The sequence below is a fragment of the Ambystoma mexicanum genome, chromosome 1p (assembly GCF_040938575.1).
Source record: "Ambystoma mexicanum isolate Mex_15411 chromosome 1p, UKY_AmexF1_1, whole genome shotgun sequence".
Taxonomy (NCBI): domain Eukaryota; kingdom Metazoa; phylum Chordata; class Amphibia; order Caudata; family Ambystomatidae; genus Ambystoma; species Ambystoma mexicanum.
In genome coordinates, this window is record NC_090921.1 from 1,161,701,906 (window position 1) to 1,161,726,727 (window position 24,822).

Consider the following 24,822-nt stretch of genomic DNA (forward strand, 5'->3'; position numbering starts at 1 on the left):
TGAACGGCTTGGCCTTTCTTGTCTCTGGAGTCAAGGTCGGAACCACAGTCGCAAGCGTCTCTCCCCAGTTTGGTTATCAGTGGAGGATAGCCCTGTGTACCGTTCAACATCTGCTGCAACACACGCTGGCTATTGTTTGCTGTCTTACGATTCCTTCCATGTAGGTTTCACGGGCCTGGCTCGGAAAGAGGTTGCTTCTCTCCTTGTCACCCTCCCGATTCGCGCCGTCTTTCTCCTCCTCTTGAACTGCTTTGCTGAGTTAGCTCTCTCGTCGTGCGGTCTGCCTTGCTCGTATTGTGCTTTTGTGCTCCACCTTTTATCCCTCTGGGGAAAGGAAAGGGCTGTCCGGTGTGTGTGTGTCTGGTCAATTGCCTGACTTTGCCTGACCCTTGTGGTGGGACATGTCGGGTGAACAGCTCTGTTGTTTGTCCGTCGTCTTTCGTGGTGTGCGAAGTTTTTGTGTCAGGAAAGGGGGTTGGGGGTCGAGTGTCTGAGACATCCTACAGGTAGCATGGGAAAAGGTGTTATAAGAAGGGGGATACCGTGTCTCACCCATCAGTGTCCCACTTCCACTCCCCAAGGACCCCCCATCCAGGTGATCCTCCCACACTGGTCCACCCCCAGGAACTGGATCCAATAGCAATGACCATGTCCTGGCCACCTAGATGACAGATCCCCGGGGACTAGTAAGTGAGACACCTTCAGGTTTCTCACATGTATTGCCGAGTCTGTGGCTGATGTCAAAATGTCAGCTAGCCGCAGTTATTCCCCAGGCTATAGCCGGCGTGATGCTCTATATCTGTGCATATACCAACAACCAATTAAACTACTTGTTTTTGTTTGTTATAGTCACGACTATCGGGGGGCTGGCAGAACGGCAACAACAAATAATTGCTTCCTTACACTCCCAGCCCTCACCAAGTGCCCCCAACGTCTATGCCAGCTCCCCGCACTCCCCGATGGCCTCCTGACCTCCCATCTCCCCTATGGCACTTGTAATTTCTGTAATGCAGTTTTGGTCAAAATGTCAGCTAGACGCGGTTATACCCCAGACTAGCTGGCGCAATGCTCTATACCCGCGAGTATGTCAAATACCAATGGAACTACTTGTTTCTTATAGCTGCGGCTATCGGGGAAAAACCTGAAAAACATTTACTCTCACATCCCACTTAAAGTGCCCCCAACAATTATGCCAGCCACCCCCCCTCCTATTCCACTGATGGCCTCCTCATCTCTCCTGCCCTCTCCAATTCCCCTCACAACACCTGCTGTTTCTGTGACAGCTTCAGTTGAGACGTCGGGTAGCCACAGGTATTCTGTGCGATAGCCGAGGTTACAGAAAAGCTTTGTGTTGCAAACTCAGTCCATAGACCCCCTCAAGCTCCCACATATCACTTGGTGTCCTCTTGCCTCCCCCCACCTCTAGCTCTTTTTTTGACCTGTAAAAGCTTTTTTCAGCGTTTCATTTTATGGAACCCTCTGCTATAACCGCGCCTATTTCTCACATCGAGGACAAAAAAAAAGATGGCGGCTGTTTCATTTATAAACACCCAGTTTCTTGGTAATTTACCTAAGATATAGCTATATTTTTTGGAGAAGGGACCACCCCCTTCATCAAATATTTTTTTTAAACTACTGAACGGAATAACCACAAAAGGGCTGTGAGTCAATGGTTCATGCCCAAGTTGTTTTGCACCTGGTCCAAATCCATCCAGTGGTTTTGGGCAGTGCGGTCCAGGAAAAATTGTCTATGAGAAAATGAAGTAGGCCGAAACTGCGATTTCCTTTTTTTTTCTTTTTTTTTTTCTTCTTAACAACTTTTTTATTTATTAACAAATGTATCCCAAAATGTGCGGTCTGAGGGGGTTCGGGCGTACCTAGTTGTCTTCACAATTTCTACCAAATTCGTTGCACGAGTCAAAGGTTATTAGCAATTCATTTTTCAGGCTTTGTATGGGAGTCAGACTCCTTAAGTATAGGGCGGTGGTCGCCACCCTATAATAGATGTGTGTCTTGTAGTGTTTGTTCCCTGATTATTAAAGGAAAAAGTCAAAATGTTGATGGCGTTGATTGGATTCACTATGTCACTTCTCGCATTGACTGTAATACAGAGTATGTGATTTATGCCCTAATGTGAAAAAAGTGAAGTCCAGATTTTGGAGCATCTCAGAATAATTAGATGGAGTGATGATTACTACCCAGTCGCGACTCATTTTGCAGAATTTCACAACAGGGACAACTCCCTTCTGATGTGGATGGGATTAGCTGTGGTTAGACCTCATTGCCATAAAGGTAATGGAGAACTAACTTTGCAAAGACTGTAAGCCAGATTGATTATGAGATTCAACAGCAAGATCCCTATGGGCATTAGTACCAGTGAAGGGACACATGTATTTCTATAAGTAAATGTATTTATTTGATTAACATGTTCTGTGTTTTATGGGATGCCACCATCACTTTATGGTTTTTGACATTCTTACATCGTACGAGTCGCATTGTCACAATGACAAGTGTTCCCTGTAATACGAGATGTACAAGATTTATAGATCTTTGTGGAATAGTGCAATGGGTTTATGGTTTGGTTTATGGGTAAATGGAATGTCATTTGTACCTATTTTAGTGATTTGTGCTATCTTTCATCATATGAATCTTCATATCACTGACCTGAATTGTTTTCTGACAATCATCAATATTGTGAATTGTTGAAATTGACTTATCCACATTACAATAATCTGTATATAGTTTTAAAATGTTTTTTTTTTTTTTACTATTAAGCAGCTAAGTGATCATGTCAGCAATTTGTATCCATTTCCACAAACAGCTTGCATGTTTGTTTTAAATGTTTGTGTATTTCAATTAGCACTTATCAGTAAGCACAAGTCACTTTGTATGTATTGCGGTCTGTTTTAAGGACAGTGTCTCATGGTATATGTAGTTTGCAACCTACGGAATTTAAAGGTTTAGTACTACCATGATTAAGCTGTGGTATACAGCGAAACGTTGGGATTTAAAATAAATGCCTATTTTTGCAACTGATGACTGACCCAGTGATATATATATATAATCTCTCGCTCTCTTGCTCGCGCGCACACACACACTATTCTGAATAACACCAGAGATTTTCATTGCACTTGTACTGATTGTCGGTTACCATCTCATAATCCTTGACTACACAAAAATATATCCCCATTACAGTCATATTTTCAAATGAATCATCAAACTTTAATGTTCACAATAACACCAGCAATTTTAGAATGTGAGAACAGTTGCATTGCTCACTTTTTCTACTTATCACATATTTCTGGTGCTACTAACATGTATTTCACAGTATGCTTACTTAAGATGTCTGCAGGTGAAGTAAAACACACACAATTTCAGTTCTCCCAACCTAGAAGAGTAGTTTTAGATGGTATTGAATAGGGGTAAATACCCCTCTCCTTTCAGATCGCATGTGAATCGCCCTGTATACTTTCAGAATGAGGAGTTGCATGGGATTTACATTCAAAATGTGTTTAACGGAATACAAATAACCCACCCCTTAAACTAGATTAGAAAATGTGAGCAATTCAGTAGCGACAGCCTTCACAGAACATAAACTCATCCTCATTAGGGCATGGTACGGCACACTTTGAAATCATTATTTATTTGTACATTTGTAAAGCGCCTTCAACAGGCACTAATAACCAGTACAAACACTAAAAACGACACATACAAAGGTGAAGCGAACACTAAAGAAGACAGAATAAAACTGGGGCAAGGAAGGGCAAAGAGTAAAACTGATAAAACCATTAAACTAAAAAGCTCTACAAGAGACAACATGGCATCTAAAACTACATAAAAAAAGGTTTTCAGTCTTCTTAAAACCATCAAGGGTGGTCACAAACCGTAAGAGAACAGGGAAGGTTTTCCACAGTTTGGAAGCAAGAAAATCATAAGCGCATTTGCCTACTCGCTCAAGATTGACCCGAGGTATCAATGTCAAATTGCTGTTAGTCGATCGGAGTACCCTCCTGTTCTGATAGAAGTTCAATCTTTGTTTCAGGTAGGTAGGAGACTTGCCAAAAAGGCAAATATAAACAATCAAAAGCAACCTAAATTGTGTGCGCTCATTGACTGGTAGACAATGTAATGATTGCCTTGCAGCAGTGACATCGTCGCTCCTATTGAGACCTGCTACAATCCTAACCGCATGATTTTGGGTCCTTTGTAGCTTGGAAAGATTACCTTGTGAGATAACTACCAAGAGACTACCAGAGTAGTCTATTCATGCCCCAATTATGGCCCTAGCTGATGTAGCACAATTTTCAGCAGAGATAAGATAATCTGCAGATGAGGAAACTACATAGTTGACATGAACTTTCATAGATGTGGATGAATCCAAATAAACCCCCGGCGTTTTGACTTTAGATGTTCCCTCAATCTCGCAGCCGGCGATATTACACTTAGTACATGCTGCCAAAAGACTGCTAAATCTGGTTTGAGAGCCAACCAGCAATTGCTCAGTTTTAGCCTCATTTAGAGTGAGAACATTATGGACCATCCAGCTGTGTATGGTATTGAAGACCACATTCATTCTCGAAACCTCTTCATGAATGCCATACAATTTGAACATTAATTGTGTGTGATCAGCATAATTTGTGTATTGGACACCGAGCTTGTCAAGTAAATCAAACAAGGGCTTTGAAAATATATTAATAAGATTCGGTGAAAGATGAGGCCCTTGAGGGACACCACATAATAAGGGAATAGGATCAGCTGCCACATCACCCTAGCCTCAGATAGAAAAGATAAAATCCACAAAGTGGCAGAGTCTGATAAAAAGACATCCACACAAACTCTAGTAAAAAGTAAGTTAAAATCCACCAAATCTAAGGCGGACGATGGATCCAATAAAAGCAAAAGGGAAACCCGCCCCTCATCTGTGTTACCATGCAAATTAGCTTTAAGGTCTAATAAAGCTGACAATGAGAAGCCCAAAAAACAGATTGTTTGGACACAGGCAAGTTGTGTGCATCCAAATAGGCTTGAATTTGAAGATAAATTACCCGGTCCGATATTTTCAAAAGAAAAGGAGCATTGGCTATAGGTCTGTAGTTGGAAGCCACATTAGGATCCCGAGTGGGTTTCTTGATTTTAAAGGAGTGAGCCATACTTTAAAAAAAAAGTTTTTATTTGTACCGGAACCTGAGCTAAAAAAAAGATAAATTATCAAAAGTAGCAATAGCCGAGGCAAGAGAGGATGCACAGATCTTAACGACACCGGAAGGGCAAGGATCAGCGGGACAGCTTGTAGGCATAAGGCCACGCAGAACATCAGTAATATCTCCATCAGACACCTCTCTAAACTGAAAGAGGGGTATGCTGGTGGGGGGTTAGGGGGTGGGGTTTGACTAGCCCCAGCAGGAGGAAGTGCCGAGGCTTTATTGTGCGCCAAGAGTCTGAGATGATCAACCTTCTCAGACATAGCCTTTTGGATCTTGGTACACAATTCTTTATCCTTAACAGCACTGCAGGAAAGAAGTTGGTTTTTTCCAATTCTTTTAAGATTGTGAAGAGTTCCTTGCAATTGGAGGACACGTTGTTGATTCGACCATCCCTCGAAGCATTTTGTGCTATCAAAACAGCCTTCTTATACACGCATGAGGCTGCACTGTATCTAGCTTTATTGCTAACCTACTGCGACTTCTTCCAATATCTACATTTTATTCATTGTAGACTTAAGAGCTCTGAGTTCTTGGGTGAACTAAGTCTGGCAACGTGTTAGATTTGTGGTCGCTTTACATGCCCCGACTTGAGCATTATTATCGACTGCTTAATTTCGAGTAACAGACAGGGTCCGTGACCAAACATGCAGCTTTGAGGGGTAGATATGATAGAAGTAATTTATAACACACCTGTACACAATTGTTTCTTGTTTAGGGAGCAATTAATGAATGGCACGTTTCACAAGTACGTCTCTCTTCGGATACACACGGGAGAGAGTTTAGGTGTTGAAAGCATAAAGAAGAGAAGGAAATGGTCTGACCATGGACATTCTGCAACATTTACATTATCTACGATTACATCATGGGTACATAACTATTCCAAAGTATGCCATCCTTATGTGTGGGGTCAGAAACTAATTGTGCGAATCGATGGCTGGTAAACATTTCAGAAATAACTGTAGCCATGTGGTCCTGATGATCACTATACCACAGATTGAAATCGCCAACAATGACTATTCTGAGGGAGGGTTTTAAACAGAAGAGGAGTAACGCCGAAAGCTGTTCTTCGAAAGGTGACATATTGCACAGAGGTCTATATCTATATAAATAAAAATGTAAATGTTCGTTTGTTCAAAATCTTAAATCTCCGAAAGTTCTTCACCGAATGCTTTGAAATGTTGACACAACGTTGCATTCGAATACACGTGTGTTTTTATATACCTACCATACATAGATGTCACACCTGTGACATGTAAAAACATGCTTTTTCTGGAAAACAGCGCCATCTGCTGGACGTAAAAGCAAAAGACGCTATAGAATGGCTCCAATACGTGCCGAGGAAGCAGCAGAGCGACGTGCAGCCAGACTTCAGGATGCACATTGGCAACACAGCGATTGCGCTATGCAACTTCAGATCTGCTTTGTTCTCAACAGAATGAACGCGACAGGCTGAGAGTATCAGAAAGACGGCAAACAGCAGATCAGCGTCAAACGCGGCAATCGCCTTGCATTCCGGTACAACCCAGCTGATGATTATAGTTTGAGCCGGCATGTTCTCATCGGCACTATGACTGAAGAAACGAGAAACTAAAGGAATGTGTTGTGCCGCCGGGAAAATTAAACTGCCTCAACTTGGAGAGCCGCCAGAGCCATTAAAAACTTTGCTTGCCGGATATACCGCCAAATCAAAGCATTTCCTATCTAACATCGGGGAAATGCTACTCATGCTTCCAAATTGATGACTTCCAGTTGGTACTAGATATAACGGGGGACTATGAAGTAGATCAAGAAACATTGACTGCAGCATACCTCATTATTAAACAATGGATGTCAACGAATTGGCTTTGTTTAAACGCAGCTAAAACGGAGTTGATGCTCTTTGGTTCTAAATATGCACAATCAAAATTGAACCAAAAATATAACTGCTTTTCCATCGAAGGCAATCAAATTAAGATTGTACAGAAAGTTATGACCTTGGGCACCTATATGGAAGAAAGTCTTGATAGTGAGGCACATGTCACCGCCATCTCCACTAATACTAACTACATCTTAAAATATTGAGACAAGTAGCCCCGCTAATATCGGTGGAAAATCGTATAAAACTAGTAAGAGCAGTGATTCTGCCACGTGTTGACTACTGTAACGCCCTACTAGGAGGAGCCAGTAAGGCAAACGTTCAGCAGCTGCAGAAAATACAAAATGCAGCGGTACGAATCATCTTTCAGATGAAAAACTCCGAACCTACCAGCACTGCCAGAAGGAGTCTCCATTGGCTCCCGGTGGCTGCCCGTATTCAATTTAAACTGCTCGCCACGTGTCACAAATGTACCTTTGGCAATGCCCCTGCATACTTGAAGGAGAGGATCAAAATCCACCAACCAAATAGATGCTTAAGATCAAAGGAGGGCTCCCAGTTGGTAATACCACGTACTCACAGGGCCCGTGGACTAGGGCGGGCGTTTTATGTGCAGGGCGCCCAAGCCTGGAATATCCTGCCAATCAGGTTACGTAAAACCGAGGATCATCACCTTTTTCGCAAACAGTTAAAAACCATCGTGTTCAGCTAAGACTGTCTTATCGTCTGCATCTTCCTCTGTCTTTCGGCGCCTAGATGCCTACGGGCTTTGGCGCCTTACAAATTCAAATAACATAACTTAACAAATGACGTCGTTCGGTGCAGAAATCGTTACGGCTCAATTTATGCCAACTTGCGTTTGCAATCGCCATCAACAAAGCTCAAGGCCAATCATCAGAATTGTGTGGTTTAGATCTAGACACCGATTGCTTCTCAAATGGACAATTTATATGTTGCGTGTTCTAGAGTTGGCAAACCAGACAATCTCTATATCTGCACAGACAATGGAACAACAAAAATATTGTATACCCACAAGCATTTTGAAATTAAACATATTAGAAACGTGCGCTTTCTCTTTTCTTTCTTTTGCATTTAACCAGACTGAGCCACAGCAACGCGTGGCCGAGTGCATCTATTAACAAAATTAAATTCTAACTGGTATGTGGAAGTATAAACATTTTAACCATACATGCCTCAACATCCTTCAATTCCTCAATAGCCACAGAATAAAACTTACAAATAGATCTTAAGGTGAAAGAAACACCTCCTCCGATCACACTCATCCTGTTTTACAAAGAATCTGGTAACCATCGGGCACTGCTAATAGTAGGTCAGGGCCAGAGGACAGTGAGCCAAGTCTCAGTGAGAAAAATTTATAGCCAGATTATCTTCTAAAAAAATATGACAGAAATCAAGGGAATGTTTGGCCAACGAGCGAGTATTCAGATAAAAACATTTCAGTTGAGAGCAATCGGCAGTATGGGAAGAATTGGCAACTGCTAAAACTGTGGGAGGAGCTACATCGGAAATATTAGCAGGGACGTTAGCTACAGAACAAATGACCATAGAATCATTTGAGGCAGTTTCGGCAATAGAGGAGGTATACAAAAGTATAATCCCTAAGGTATTAACTGAAGTAGTATAGTAATTCCTCATTTACAGGCAGAGGTATATCATCATAGGCGACTTTGACTAGGTCATTATCTGAATCTATTGATTCATGGTCTTATGTTAACTACGTATGTGAAAACACTGTGGGTACTTTTTAAATATCACTATCAGTGCTGCACTGTCAGTGCTGGGAAATGTTCCCTATTTTGCGCAACTCTCACTGTACAGGAAATGCATTTTAGCATTTATTTACGTGTGCTCTCCCTCTACTTAAAACACGAGGAGAAACCATATTAATCTCACAACCACTAACTAAAATAACCCTGTTCCCTTTCTTATGAATACCTTTTTACCAGCCCCTGCAGTCTGTGTGCAGAAGTGCCGTATTTTCTATGTGCAGTGAAATCTCACTATGCTTTGATTATGATGCAACATGTTGTGAACATTTGTTTTGCATCGTTGCCTCCATAGATTCCTACGGAACCTCCAGATATTTTGCTTATTTAACCCTGTCCTGACTTTTGGAGGTCAGTAAAGCCTTCTGCTTTACTTCCCTTGCCTATTTTGCTCATGGCTGTGTACCGACTGGTCCCTAAAGGCTGTCTGTACTGTGAGACGTCTCTTTTGGAATTCTTGTATTTTTACAATTGCACAATTCACCTTACGGTTAAGTGCAGTTAGTACCATTTGTATCCTTATAACCTTTTACTTAATGTCTTTTTAGTCACTTTGACGATGTGCCTAAAACACGCTGGTGGCAGCTGTTATTTTACTGTTTTTTGTGCTATTTATCTAGTGCACGTTTGTAGTTACCAGGAATGGCTACTAAAGGTGGCTAGCACCCTAAAATCGCTCTGCCGTGAGATTTTCAGTTCTTTTGCCATCTTGTTCTTTGGCCTTCTTGGGTCTGGAAACCAATACATGGTAACCGGTTGACCTGTGAAAGCTGCTGCTTTTCTGTGTGTTTGTTTTTTTTGAGACGGACGACTGCTCCAAGTCTGTTGCTGGATGCGTGTTATGACCAGTGGCTATCCAGGATTGGCCAACCCTTGGCATTTTGAATGTTGCAGATCTTACCATTGGTGGGCTTGGGCTGAATACTGGATACAAGGAGGGCTCTTACAGCTATTTGACATATCATTATTGTAACCAAGACTTCTATGAAGAGGAGTGGCCTGCTGATGACCCCTGCAGCTGACCAGCATCAACTCCAGTGATTGGCCCGGTGATGCCCTGCTCTGCCTGACCGCAGAAGACCTTTGATGGTGCTTCAATCCTTCGACCAGTGGGAACAACCAGTCTTGAACCCTACTTGTGGATCCATGCCGTGGAAGTGTTCCTGGACCACCTGGTGGGATGACCAGCACCCTTTTGGGCTACTGCGCTGCAGTCTTCACCGTTTCAAGCAAAGTCATGGAACTGCAAGATCTTCAGCATATGCTATAAGTTGCCTGCCCACGCACAAGGCGGGGGGAGGAGGGCAACTGAAAATACTTGTTTATCGCTCCAAAAGGGTAACATTGTGTGGAGAGACTTTGTCCCCAAGTTCCCTCTGGCTTGGCTTTTGGTTTTCAAACCTTTCCTAGGACTTATTGGGGACAAGCTACAATGAGGCATTTACCCTAATTTGAAGTACAAACTCTTTTGCAATCCATAGCATGACAAAACTATTGTTGGAACTTGTGACCTTTTGGGCACAAATCACCATACATCTTGCGGCTGGACTTCATAAAATTGAGGGATCTGGGTTTGCAATTTATCTATCTTATCTAACTTATCTAACTGTTTATCCTGCATTCAATTTCTTATCTGTTCTAAGGTTGTGTATATATGTGATATATCGTTTTTGATGGATGTATGTTTAAAATAACGTAGAACGAAAAGATCGAATTGCAAAATGCAGAGGCCCGCTGTGCTGCATTTTAAAGTTCGATCTTGCTGTTTAAAATAAAATGTCTCCTGCATTCACTTTCATGCATGCGGGGGACACCCCACGTCCCCTGAAATCGAAAATACGGAAGTAGGAGTGCAGGGGACACCCCCCGCAACTCCTGCACACCTACCTCTGTATTTTCAGATTCGTCATTTTTGTACATATGCCTAATGCAGGAAAACCAGTCTTCTGGATACAACCTTTTGAGTCGATATCGTATCTGATTATCTTGCTTACCTGTGATTTTTATTTTTTATTTTTTTATGCTTGGTGTGTTCAGAAAAGACCTAATACATCATTGTATTTTTGATATTTACCGACTAACTTGAATTATTTGTGGTGTTCTGTGTGGACTCGTTGTAGCCCTTGACCACTCTCTCACATTTCCTGAGACTAAAGCCTTGAGTGCTCTTTCATTTTACCCTGATTGGGTTTTGGCTAACCTCTCTGTCTTCCCTGTTTATCCATAAATAGGGTTGCCTTTTAAAATCTCCCCTCCTCAAGTTCCCTTGCACCCCAGGCAGTTGGGCCAATATTTCTAGAGGACGTATCATATTTGGGGAGGTTTTTTAAATACTCACTTTAGAGTTTTTCTTTTAAAGCACTGAGTCAAAATGCATTTCCAAAAGAACTCCTGGTCAGGTTCTCAAACCTCTCGACAAGTCTGCTCCAGGACAAGATGGTTCAGGATCCCTCATAAACTAGCCCCAATTTCCCACACAATATCCAGTTTCAGCACTCATCTAATTGGGACAGGTCTTTCTTGCAATTTTTCCAGTGTCAGAATGCTCTGTGCTCCGACTATATAAAAGAGTAAAAAATCCCACCTTCTGTCATAATTATATTTCACAATGTAAATGGCCAAGTTACTCCATTGGCCATCTCGCAGTTAAGCACTCCTATTGAATACACACACTGCATTGAAAACGGTCTTTGTTTTATGGTTACTATTTCTAAATTTGTGGCCAGAAAATGGTGGGGGCAAAAACAACCCCTACCACATTGGACAGCAATTAAATTTTTCTTCCATAATTTATGACCATAATATGAAATCTCAATAAAACCAAGATGAATGGTATCTGTATATGCGGACACGTGTATATTTGTGACACAAACCTTTGCATACTTTTTCATAAATTATGAATTTTTGTCATTTTATTATTACAAATAGCCAATGGGAATTTACTGTCAAAACAAAAAGGAGCCTTTGATCTTATAAACAGTTGGTTTCATCATCCTGTCTTGTATTTCCAAACTTATGTGTAATATTTGCTTGATATCCAGTATAGCTAGTCACACATTGTCGGGAATATAGGTTGGGGCAAAGGACGGCGCGTTTTCATCAAGAAATAAGCTGCTTTGGGAAAAGACTACATTTCCCAGCATGCTTAGAGAGATTCTGTAGTCTTTCAGTTACGTGCGCATTCACAGCTGTTAATCAGAGACTAGTTAAAGTCTCCAACCGCCCGTGCCTCTTTGCAGATAATTAATTATTATGTGCACGGGCGGTCGTTTGGAGAAGCGTGAGGATTCCTGCCACTATGTCGAACGCCGAAGGACTGATGAGCGTTGCCGCGGATTCCTGCAGCAGATCAGCATGAAATCTCCGGCCGCGGCGGTGATTTATGAGCGGCTGGGGGCACTCGCTGAAAACAGATAAGCATGCAAAGAAAGGCTCCGGGCCGTGGCGGCGATCTTATGAGCGGCTCGAGCAATCGCTGAAAGCTCTACTCTCCAGGGTCTGGGTGTCCTTGTGAGGCACCCGGGCCATCAGCTAAGTGCTCTTTTCCTTTGATTTGTATGGCTACCATTGTTTAAATATTAATGAACTTGAACTTGGAGGAGCGTGTGAGGGAACACGCGTTCTCACTTCAGTCTCAGTTCCTCAGCCATAGGAGAGTCATTGCACTGTGTTTTGTTGTATGAACTACATGTGGTCTAGTTCCAGGGGCAGCAGTTTGTTTGTTGCTTTATGTGCCCATAGGGCCATGAGTCTGATGTGCTTCATCTCTGTTTGTGACATCATGTTTTGTGTACCAAAGTCTGTTGCTCATTGCCTATGTTTTTGTCCACGATGTATACGTTTCTAACATTATGTGTAATACGTTAATGTCATGTTATAAGTGCCTTCACTACAAGAAATGCTAAGAGCATGAATATGCATTTGAATGGGTTCTCCATAGGTTTATGTACTATTTTGGAAGTCAGGTCAGGTTTAGGAGTTTAATTCTAGATACAAGTGTATTTTTGTCGTTAGGATTTTGATTATACTTGCATGATATGTTTTCTCCTCCTTTCCTTTGTCATTCCACCCCCTTTCCCTAGCTCTGTCTCCCCCCCAGCACCCCCCATTGGCTGCCACGTGGTTTCCTGTGTTACTCAGTTCAGGAGCCCGTGTTAACCAAGGTGGGAGTGTCGATCTATTCGGCTTCTGTGGTTCGGGAGAGGGGTTTGAGACCCTTATCCCTTTGCTTGCATTGACAGAATTATCTACCCCCGATTTCGGGATAATTGAACCACCCAGGCCAAATGGATACGAATCCTCCTTCTTTAGCCGATGTGCTAAAAGCACTTCAGGATATTCAAGTGGAGCTAGTTCAAGCCAGGCAAGAATCAAATACGTTGAAGGTACAGGTGTAGGGTTTGGTAGCCCAGGGCATTCCGTTGGAAAGGGCTGGATCATCTACAGAAGCTAGAACAAGTAGAGCCCCAGCCACGTTGATTGTGCAGCCCCCTAGTAATGTGCCCTTAGCGGCACCTGAAAGATTCACTGGAGATCCCAGGAAATACATGACCTTCTTAACCCAGTGCCGCTTACATTTTTTATGTAAACCCACGGCCTTTGAGACCATACAGGCTAGAACAGCTTTCGTCCTTTCTTATTTAACCGGAGATGCGGCAGCATGGGCAATGCCTCTGGTACAGAAGGATGATCCTTTATTGTATAACTGGGATGGTTTTCTGGGAGAATTTGGAAGGTTGTTTGACCGCAGGGAAGTTTCTCTGGCTCAAGATAAAGAATTGTTGGCCTTAAGACAAGGAACTTGTGACTTAAGTGTCGTATGTTACCCACTTTAATTGATTAGTGATTGAAACGGATTGGCCTGAGAATAAACAGACGGTATTATTTTATCAAGGGTTAAAAGAGGAATTGAAGGATGCAATTAAGCAAGTGGAACCTCAACCGACTACTTGTACTGCTATGATTGATTTAGTATTACAACTAGATCATCTGATCAATGAGCGCAAGGGAGACCAGAAAAGAACCGAAGTAACGCCCTTTGCCCGACTGGATCGGGGAAGAGGCAGTAGGAATTCAGAAGAACCCATGCAGATTGGGGGAATGAGAGGGCCCTTGTCAACAGCTGAAAAGGAACAACGCAAGGCGGACAATTTGTGTCTGTACTGTGGGCAACCAGGACATCTATTAGGACATGCCCGAACACTCCCAAGAAAGGAGGCGGTGGAGATCAAAGTAAAGGGGAGACGGGGAAAAGGATTGGGCCGGCCTTGGGGGTGGGGGTGGGGGGACTATGGTGACCGGCCCAAAGGAGACTAGGTTCCCCAATTGGATAGCTAATACGGCTGGAAACAGGAAGTCTCATGTGTATATTTTGGTGACCTTATTCTTTGCCTGTACTAAACAGATAGTATCAGCCATGGTTGATTCAGGAGCCACTGGTAATTTCATTGATTTTGGGTTGGCCAAGAGGTTATGTTTACCATTAAGGGAGAAATCACAGGTGGAGGGGGTACAATCGGTGGATGGGTCTCCCTTGATTTCAGGACCCATTTGCCAGCAGACTGAGCCCATTAAAATGAAGTGTGGGTCTGGACATAATGAGGAAATTGTGTTTGATTTAATAGCGGCACCTCAGTTTGGACACATTTTGGGCATGCCTTGGCTAATGCAGCATAATCCTAGGATTGATTGGGTCAAGCGTGAGGTGCATTTTGAAGATTCGGGGCGTGAGAGTCACATGGAGTAGGAGATGGGTCCTGCATTATTGTTGGCAGAACAAGTGGCAGAACAACAAACGGTGGGAGCAGTGGTGAGGAATATTCCGGCCCAGTACCAAGATTTGTCTAGGGTATTTGACAAAGGTGGAGCGGACAGGTTGCCGCCTCATAGATCCTATGATTGTGTAATTGAATTGGAGCCAGGAGCGAAGTTACCTTGTAGCAGAATCTATGCTTTGACTGAAAAGGAAAACCAGTATTTATGGGAATATTTGGATGAAATGTTGAGTAAGTGTTTTATCAGACACTCGACCTCACCTGTCTCGTCTCCTTTATTCTTTGTACCCAAGAAAGAGGGAACTCTTAGGACATGTATTGATTACAGAGCGTTGAATAAGGTGACAGTAAAGAACAGATATCCTTTGCCCTTGATTTCAGTGTTATTAGATCAAGTTAAGACAGCAGTGGTGTACACGAAACTAGACCTGAGAGGGGCCTATCATTTGATCTGGGCAAAGGAGGGAGATGAGTGGAAGGCAGCCTTCAGAACTAAATTTGGTTTGTTTGAATACCTTGTCATGCCGTTCGGGCTGTGTAATGCTCCTGCAGCATTTCAATACTTTATGCAGGAGGTGTTGAGTGAATTTCTAGATGTGTTTGTCATCGTTTATATAGATGACATTTTGATTTACTCAGCTACTGAAGAGCAACACATTGGTCATGTTAGAGCAGTATTGGCAAAATTACAAGAACATCGGTTGTATGTCAAACTGGAGAAATGTGCCTTTCATACCACTCGAGTGGAATTTCTTGGTTTTATTTTGACCCCTTGTGATATAGTGATGGACAAGAAAAAGGTTCAAGCAGTCACTGAATGGCCAGCGCCTCAATGCATCAAGGACATTCAGTCTTTTTTGGGTTTTGCTAATTTTTACAGGCGATTTATTTCTAACTTTTCACAAATTGTTACACCCATCACGAAATTATTAAAGAAGGCCACTAGGTTCTGTTGGAATTCTGAGGCGGAAGTAGCTTTTCAAGAATTGAAGAAAGCGTTCACAACAGCTCCAGTACTGAGGCACCCAAATCCAGAGCATCCTTTCCAAGGGGAAACGGATGCATCCAATCTGCCAGTGGGGGCAGTTTTGTCTCAACGGGACGAAGCAGGGGTGTGGCACCCAGTGGCTTTCTATTCTCGTAAGCTTACCAGTTGTGAACAAAACTACTCCATTACTGACAAATAACTATTGGCAATTCGAGCAGCCTTTTTGGAGTGGCGACATTACTTGTTGGGGGCCAAACACCAGGTGGTGGTTGTCACTGATCATAAGAACATACAGCATTTCAAGACTGCCAATACTGAGTCCGAGGCAGTTACGATGGTCACAGTACTTTAATGAATTTGACTTCTTGGTAACCTTTAGACCAGGAACAAGGAATGGAAAAGCGGATGCTTTGTCTAGGCAGCAAAATCTGGAAAATCCTGTAAACGAAACTAAAACCATCATTCCAGTGGAAAGAGTAGTAGGAGCAGTAATAACGCAATTATTGAGACAAGTGAAACAGGAGATGCGACAATCAGAAAAGGTGCAATGGGGAAAGGAGAATCCATTAGAGACATTTCGCAATGGTCTTCCCTATTATGCTGGTAGATTGTATCTACCCACACTTGAGTTACAAAGAAAGGCGTTGCATTGGTGTCACGATTCTCCTTTGGCAGGGCATTCAGGAAGTAAAAAGACACAAAGTATGCTGGAAAAATATTTTTGGTGGCCAACATTGAGACATGACTCGATGAAATATATCCAAGAGTGTGAAACCTGTGAACGTTGTAAGGCAGACCATACCAAGAAAGCGGGGTTACTTCAACCATTACCTACCCCTGACAAGGTTTGGACACATATATCCATGGATTTCATTACTGACTTGCCACCAGATGAGCAGTATGATACTATATGGGTGGTGGTGGATTACTTATCAAAGCAAGCTCATTTTGTGCCCTGTAAAGGTATTCCGGGAGCGGGGAAATTGGCAGAATTGTTCCTGCAACATGTGGTCAGATTACATGGTTTACTTCAGAGGATTGTGTCGGACAGAGGGCCTCAATTTACTTCCAAATTTTGGCGTGCATTCTGTCTGATCCTAGGAATTGACTGTGCTTTGTCCACAAGCTATCACCCACAGACGGATGGACAAACTGAGGGAGTCAATCAGACACTGGAGCAATATTTGCGTTGCTATTTAAATGATGGTCATGACTCTTGGGTACAATCATTATGGTTGGCGGAATTCACGTATAATAATACAGAACACGCATCATTGGACATGGCTACGAATTAATGTTTGTATGGACAAGTGCAAAATATGTTACCTGAATATTTACCTAACGTTGAGAATATTCCCACGCTACAGGAAAGAAAACAGTTGCTTCTAACCATCAGACAGAAGGCAGAAGCCAATTTAGAACAGGCTAAGTAACAGTACAAAAAACACGCAGACAAAAAAAGGAGAGAGGCACCTCAGTACACGGTGGGAGATAAGGTATGGTTGTCTACTCACAATCTACTGTTAAGGGGGCCTTGAAAATGTGCACCTATGTTTATTGGCCCTTATGAGGTGATTAAATGTATATCTAAGGTGGCGGTTAAACTACATTTGCCTAAATCATTGAAGATACATCCAGTGTTCCATGTGTCTTTGCTTAAACCCGCACCTCCCGGAACACAAGCACAGAGACTACCAGCAGTTATCAAGGATGGGCAAACGGAAGATGAAGTGAAGAAAATACTGGACTCCAGACGCAGGCAGAAGAAGTTATGGTATCTCAACCAATGGGTGGGTTATGGACCAGAGGATTGTTCGTGGGAACCGGCTACTGTGGTTCTTTGCACCTCGATTGGTGAAGAAATAAGCTGCTTTGGGGAAAAGACTACATTTCCAAGCATGCTTGGAGATATTCTGTAGTCTTTCAGTTACGCGCGCATTCACAGCTGTTAATCAGAGACTAGTTAAAGTCTCCAACCACCCGTGCCTCTTTGCAGATAATTAATGATTATGTGCACGGGCGGTCGTTTAGAGAAGCGTGAGGATTCCTGCCACTGTGTTGAACGCCGAAGGACTGATGAGCGTTGCCGCGTATTCCTGCAGCGGATAAGCATGGAATCTTCGGCCGCAGCAGTGATTTATGAGCGGCTGGGGGTACTCGCTGAAAACAGATAAGCATGCAAAGAAAGGCTCTGGGCCGTGGCGCTGATCTTATGAGCGGCTCGAGCAATCGCTGAAAGCTCTACTCTCCAGGGTCCGGGTGTCCTCGTGAGGCACCCGGGGCATCAGCTAAGTGCTCTTTTCATTTGATTTGTATGGCTACCATTGTTTAAATATTAATGAGCTTGAACTTGGAGGAGCATGTGAGGGAACACGCGTTCTCACTTCAGTCTGAGTTCCTCGTCAGACATGCCCGCAGGGTTCATTGAGAGCTATAAACTATGGTACTGTGCAAAGCCATAGGAGAGTCATTGCACCGTGTTTTGTTGTATGAACTACATGTGGTCTAGTTCCAGGGGAAGCAGTTTGTGCGTTGCTTTATGTGCCCATGGGGCCATGAGTCTGATGTGCTTCATCTCTGTTTGTGACATCATGTTTTGTGTACCAAAGTCTGTTGCTCATTGCCTATGTTTTTGTCCATGATGTATAAGTTTCTAACATTATGTGTAATACGTTAATGTCATGTTATAAGTGCATTCACTACAAGAAATGCTAAGAGCATGAATATGCATTTGAATGGGTTCTCCATAGGTTTATGTATCATTTTGGAAGTCAGGTCAGGTTTAGGAGTTTAATTCTAGATACAAGTGTATTTTTGTCGTTAGGTTTTTGATTATACTTGCATGATCTGTTTTCTCCTCCTTTCCTTTGTCATTCCACCCCCTTTCCCTAACTCCGTCTTCCCCCCATTGGGTGCCACGTGGTTTCCTGTGTTACTCCGTTCAGGAGCCCGTCTTAACCAAGGTGGGAGGGTCGATCTATTCGGGTTCTGTGGTTCGGGAGAGGGGGTCGAGACCCTTATCCCTTTGCTTGCATTGACACACATCGACTCTCTCGACAAAAGCAATCTATTGCAAACCACCAACAACGCCCACCCATGTGCCTGACCTCGCCTTGGGCAAAATGCACACATGCATCTCCTAATCTAAACTCTTTAGAATTTTCCAGCACATAGACTACGGTCACTGAGGGCGTTCCAACCTAAAAAGCGCATTGAGGTCCCACAAGTGGGGAAAGAGCGCTATACAAATAACCAAATACAATACAATGATACATATAAGACCAATGATAAATGTGTGCCATTTTAAAACCAAGGGAAATATACGTGGCTGGACATGCTCGGTTATTACCATTGGAGCCTCATGCTCAGTACACGAGAACAGCTCTTTGTGAGGCTTTGATTAATGCGAGTCAGTTGACAGGGGTCTTTTGTTCTCATTGCATTAGTCCAACGCATATGTTGTATTTTATGGGGTTTGATGTGTCAACTTGTCCTATTAAGTGCAATGAAACTGGATTGTAAATATGACCAGATCTTTACCAGCAGATATAAATCCTTACATAGACTTTGAATTCTATGTTCTTGGAATTTTTATGTTTTTCTAACACTGTCCCCTGGAAGGTGGAAGGTGGAAGGCCAAGTCGAACACATCATTGTTATTCAAACCAAATCAAAATACCATGTTTTGTCATGTACATAACAAGGTGTATATGTAACTCGTCGAATACATCCAAAATTGGTAATTTAAATAAAACATTTTTTAAATAGATTTTCTCTGGTGTAAAGTTTAGAGTTTGCGTTTAGGCAATATGTTCCATATACAGTAAATAGGTGTTTATTTGCAAAACATGGCAACATTCTATAGAATCGCATGATTTTTATTTGACGTATCTCACTTTAAATGTTATTTTTTCTAGCACAAACTGTCTTCTGTTGGCTAGATTATATTTTCTACAAATTCAAGTCTCTGCACTTTTAGAGCTAAAGTTCCATTTTAAACGGGTGCTTTCTGCATCTCCTGCTTTCACTGCACATTGGCAGAGAAAGAAAACTCTTTTGGGTGGAATGTACTCAAAGGTCCAATTTGTCCAGTGTTCTCTCTTAAGTGAGCAGGTGATTACTTTCATCCCACAGTTACACTTGAAACAATCTCCATTGGTCTTTTATTCTCCTTGTAGCAAGCCATCTGCCCAATGCTTACAAGAAGCTTTGCAGTTTTTCGGCATCAGTTTGCTTTAGAGAAAATGTTTTGGGTTTCACAGTCTTGTAACAAAAAACTGGTTTATAAGTTAGATAGATTAAATGATTAGTTCACTAACAAGCTGTTAGTTTCTCTCTAATAAAAGATGTGGTGGTGGGGAGAGGATAGGACATATACTTGATGATTTATAGTGAAAATGTCGACTGCAAAAATGTAGAAAAAAAAATTCAAATTTGTTTAAACTCCCCCCAACCACCCGTTTATTTTTACTACCTAAACCCCAAAAAACATACAAATAAAAAAACATTCTAATTTTTTTTCGACATTATTTTTTTCCACATTTGTGCATTCGACCTTTCTTTTCCCAATATTAAAACTGGATACCATACTTGATTCCAATGTGATTTAATTTTAATGCAAGCCTTTGGAGTTTGATTTAGCAGTACATATTAATAGACCATGTGTTTAAGTTCCATGTATTGCATTTATATAGAGCGTAGCACTGTAAGTGTTTGCCTAAGAACACATGGCTTCTAACAGTGCAATTCCTCCACTTGCCTCAGTGGTTTGCTTTCCATCCCATGGGCTATTTGCAGGTTAGCCTCTGAGTCATACTTTATTTAGCTCTGGATTGTATGGAAGAAGGTTCACATGGTAAGTACTACTTGGGTGCTTCTAATCCCTTCGGATAGCGCACCTCCTGAATTGCTCCTCATTTTAGCTGCTCTTCATGTCATAAAAGTTTTCTTTTCATGGCTTTCATCACCAAACTGTTCACTACTAAGGTGTACATTTCGTGCACAGTTGGGGAATGTCACTCCCTGCATGAAATTAATTTGTGAATCTGAGTGAGTGACATCTATGCCTGACTGGTAGCATACAACTTGAAATCTTGCACCCTGTGCATATGCTTGCCTAAATACCATTATGTTGCCCATTCTGCAGCCATGCATGTTTTGAATCCTTTTAGCTCATGCTCTGTAGACAGTGGTATGGGCAGATTTAGGCACTGGACTTGATGGAGAGAAGACTGCTCATGGGGATTGATGCCATGGAGCAGTGCGAAACAGTAACCTGGAAGACATGGTGCAATTGCGGTGGTTCTGTTATGCTACGCCCATTGTTATTTTAATAGCCTGGTGGTGTTATATCTTGCGTGTTCTCATAAAAATCTCAAGGAGCTGAAAATGTTAATATCAATCTCAAAATCACATTTGAGGTGCAATGGTGTGCTGCAGCTTCTCAACAATCTTCTGTACTCTACTCAGTCCCACTCGCTCCTTCCATTCAGTTACAGTGCCTTAACAGGGCTTCTCTCAGGTATGCTCAAGCCCAGGTAAGCACTCTCTCTCAAACGTATCATTTTTGTACAAAGTATGGTGAAGAATCTAATATTTGTTCCAAATGACTTCTCATTTTCTTTAGTCCTCATCTATTTTTTTCTTCTTTTTTCTTTCACTTTTACGTTTTCCTTTCCCTCTGTCTATTTCTGAAATGTATAATGTAGTAACTTCAGGAAACCCGTGCCGCTCAGCTACCTTACCTTGATTGGGTTTGGCTACACTTCAGTTTCTCCCTGTTCAGTTTAATAGGTTGGCCTCCCAAATTCCACCCACAGGGTTGACAGAAGGCAAAAGACATATCGCTGTACAAAAACATTTCGAAGTACATCTCTACCCAATTCTCAAACCTGTACCATTCACAAGTAATTTGCTAAGCGTGGTTTAATGAAAAAGATCGGATATCTAGACCATCTATTGCTCCTCCAAATATGCTTGAGGTATAATGTGTTTACATTATCGTTGTATGCATATTCTCCAACACAAATCACACTGTGTCAATCTATCCCATATGTTTAGCCAAACATGTGTTTGGGCAAGAAAGGTGAATTGCTTCTTCTAAGGCGTAATCAGACCTATTGGTGCATAGTTATTATTGTTCACCTTCGGAATTTTCGACTACCCAGTGCCTTTTTCAGGCTGGCCCTTCTCCATAAAGTGTGCAACCAAATATCTGTGGAAAGTGGGACTAATGAGTGTGATGCTGGCAAAAATGTTCGAGTATGTTAGAGTATGCTATCCTGCATTCGGAAGGTCTTGTGTTTCTGGAGGCAGATGCATGAGCCTCTGACCTGGAGATAACATTTATGAAGTTGTGCCTACAATATATCAAATAAGTGGATTATCGCTTGACCTAGTAGTAAAAAAACATTACTGCCTACAATATATCAAATAAGTGGATTATCGCTTGACCTAGTAGTAAAAAAACATTACTGCAGCGCCATACTAGCCATTTCCCGATGAGGTGTAGTGACCTTATGTATTGTAAGCACAACTCCATAAATATCGGCTCCAGAGTAGAGCACCAGTTTGGCCAAGCTGAATTTTAATGCTTTTTTTTCTTTTTAAACACTCTTTATTGGCTTTTTTAATAACGCCTAAGGACCACAACTCCCCTCCCTCCCCACATTCTCTCCTCCCCCACCCCCCTGACCTCCAGTATCTCTTTCCCCAACACACTCAAAACTTTAATTTTAACAGTATCAACAAAGTCCCAACTCCCCCCACGCACCCAACCAACCCACCCAAGCCCACCCCCACCCCCCCCACCACCCCTACCAATGTCCAGTTCAACCCACCAGGCTTCCATTCCCTTCATCAGTCACAGCAAACAATCCTTCCTCGTCTGTGGGTCCCTTAAGAATTGGACGGGTCCGCTACCAGTTACCAGAGTCATGTCTTCCCCGTTCATCTTCTACCCCCCCACCCCTCCACCCCTACCCGTACTGCTTCATGGCGGTCGTAGATCGTTATCCTTCGACAGGTCATTTAACAATTGGGTCCAATGGATCGTTACATCCTCTACTTCCGGCTCAGGGTCCGCATTCTGTAAAACCGTTAGTTCCGCCAACCCCCACCTCCGCACATCCTTCCGCCATTGATTAATCGCTGGGCCTTGTGGGCATTTCCATGCTATCGCCATTCAGCGTTTCGCCAGCACAAGCAAAAACCAGCCCATTCTATTTCGTATTTTGTGCCTTTTCCCCCCCGGGAGCTTACCCCATAAGCAGATTTCCGGACACCGTTCCCATCCAGTCCCCAGCAACCCATTCACTCCTTTAAGAACCTCATCCCAGTACTCAGTTATTAACCCACATTCCCATGTCCTACGCCAAAACCCTGCCTGCGCCGTACCACATCTAGGACATTCGTCCGACAACTCCCTGTTCATTGCCCGAAGTACCACCGGAGTCGCATACGTCCTATGTAAGATTTTAAATTGGACCAACTGGAAACGGGCATTCCTTGATGTCTTCTGGACCAACTCCCAGACCTGTGCCCATTCTTTCCCCGATATTTGACGTCTCATGTCCGCCTCCCACTTCTCCTTAACCTTCAATTCCCCCTCTGATTTCCCCTCCCACAGGGCCTTATAGATCTGTGATATTTGCGCCTTCCCCCCTGTCTTGTCTAGCAATACTCAGAGCACCGGGTATGGGTCCGGTTCCTCTGGAATTCCTGTCCATACCTCCGCTAATCTACGAACCACCGCCCCATATGCTAAGAAAAGCCCCTGTGGTAGGTCCAACTTCTGACACCATTCCTGGCAAGTAAGTAATTTCCCACCTTCAAATAGATCTCCCACTGTTTCGCATTCCCTCTCCCGGAGCCTCTGAATTCCTACCCTCCCAATCGCCTGACGGAGCTTCTGCTCCGCACCCCATGGGAGTCTACCCTCATACTGTCCTCCCACCCTCCTACCACCAACATATTTCCTCCACGTCTCTCTCACCGCCTCAAACACTACAGTTCTACCCTCATCACCCAGTGGGTATCGGAGTAATTCAACCGGCCTGCGATTGGGCGGTAAGTCCCCTACCAGTCCGTTCAGGACCTCCCCTCTCCACCCCCCTGGTTGGTCCCACACCAACAACGACTGCAATTGTGCCGCCACAAAGTATTGTTCATAATTCGGAGGCTAAGACCCCCTTCTTCCCTAGTTCTTCATAGTATCTCTAAAGACACCTTTCTCCTCCCCGTATCCCACAGTAGTTCTCTAATCTTAACATCCAGCATTTTGAAAAAAACTCTTTTTGCCACATATGGTATATTAGTAAAGAAATGGAGCAGTCGCGGCAGGATCACCATTTTACATAACGCCACCCTGCCCATCAGGGAGAGGGGTAAAACCTTCCAAAACTGGACGGAGTCTCCTATTTTAGATAATGCTCTCCCCGTGTTATGTACAAACGTATCCTCCATCTCATGGAATACCTGTATCCCCAAGTATTGAAACGACTCTGTCTCCCATTTTCTCCCCAACTCCGGCAACTCCTCTAGTGGACAATCCCGTAAGCCCCCTAATGGGAATAACACAGATTTCCCGGGATTGATGCAGAAGCCCGACGTGTATCGAAAGTTTTGCAATATTTCCAACAATTCTGGAAGATACACCTTAGGATCCACCACATAGAACAACAAGTCGTCCGCATAAAGGGACACTATGTGTTTGTGACCTCCCGCCTCAATGCCGGCCTCCTCCATTTCCTGCCCCAAAAACGCCGCCAGCGGTTCCAGGGCCAAGGCAAACAAAATTGGGGAAGCCGCACACCCCTGCCGCGTCCCCCTTCCCAGTTCCCATGTCCCAGATACCCAATTGTTAGTCCTCACCATCACCAGAGGTTTCTTATATAAAAGAGCCAACCATCTACAGATATTCTCCCCAAACCCAAATTCCTGCAACACCCGGAACAGCCATCTCCACTCCAGAGAGTCGAATGCCTTCATAGCGTCGAACGACGCTATTGCCATGTCGCGCCTCTGTGATTTCATTAAGTCCATAATATGGTGCAGACGAGAGATATTCCCGGATGTTTTCCTTCCCCCCAATAAACCCACATTGGTCCGGATGGACCAAGCTCGGCGCCACCCTTGCCAACCTAGCAGCTAGGATCTTCCCTAGAATTTTCCCATCAACATTCAACAAGAAAATTGGTCGATACGCCGCACAATC

At 43.1% G+C, this 24,822-nt stretch overlaps 1 protein-coding gene across 3 annotated transcripts in view; it reads left to right on the forward strand.

Annotated features, from left to right (window-relative positions):
* The window catches only part of HAUS5 (HAUS augmin like complex subunit 5), a 740,017-nt gene that overhangs the window by 40,920 nt on the left and 674,275 nt on the right, over positions 1-24,822 (forward strand). For 2 of the 3 annotated variants that reach the window (XM_069604848.1, XM_069604847.1), the window contains exon 5: positions 21,130-21,145. The exons of the other annotated variant lie outside the window; for it this stretch is intronic. In XM_069604848.1, the coding sequence (XP_069460949.1) occupies positions 21,130-21,145 (16 nt within the window). The remainder of the gene's footprint in view (positions 1-21,129; positions 21,146-24,822) is intronic. 3 annotated transcript variants of the gene reach the window in all.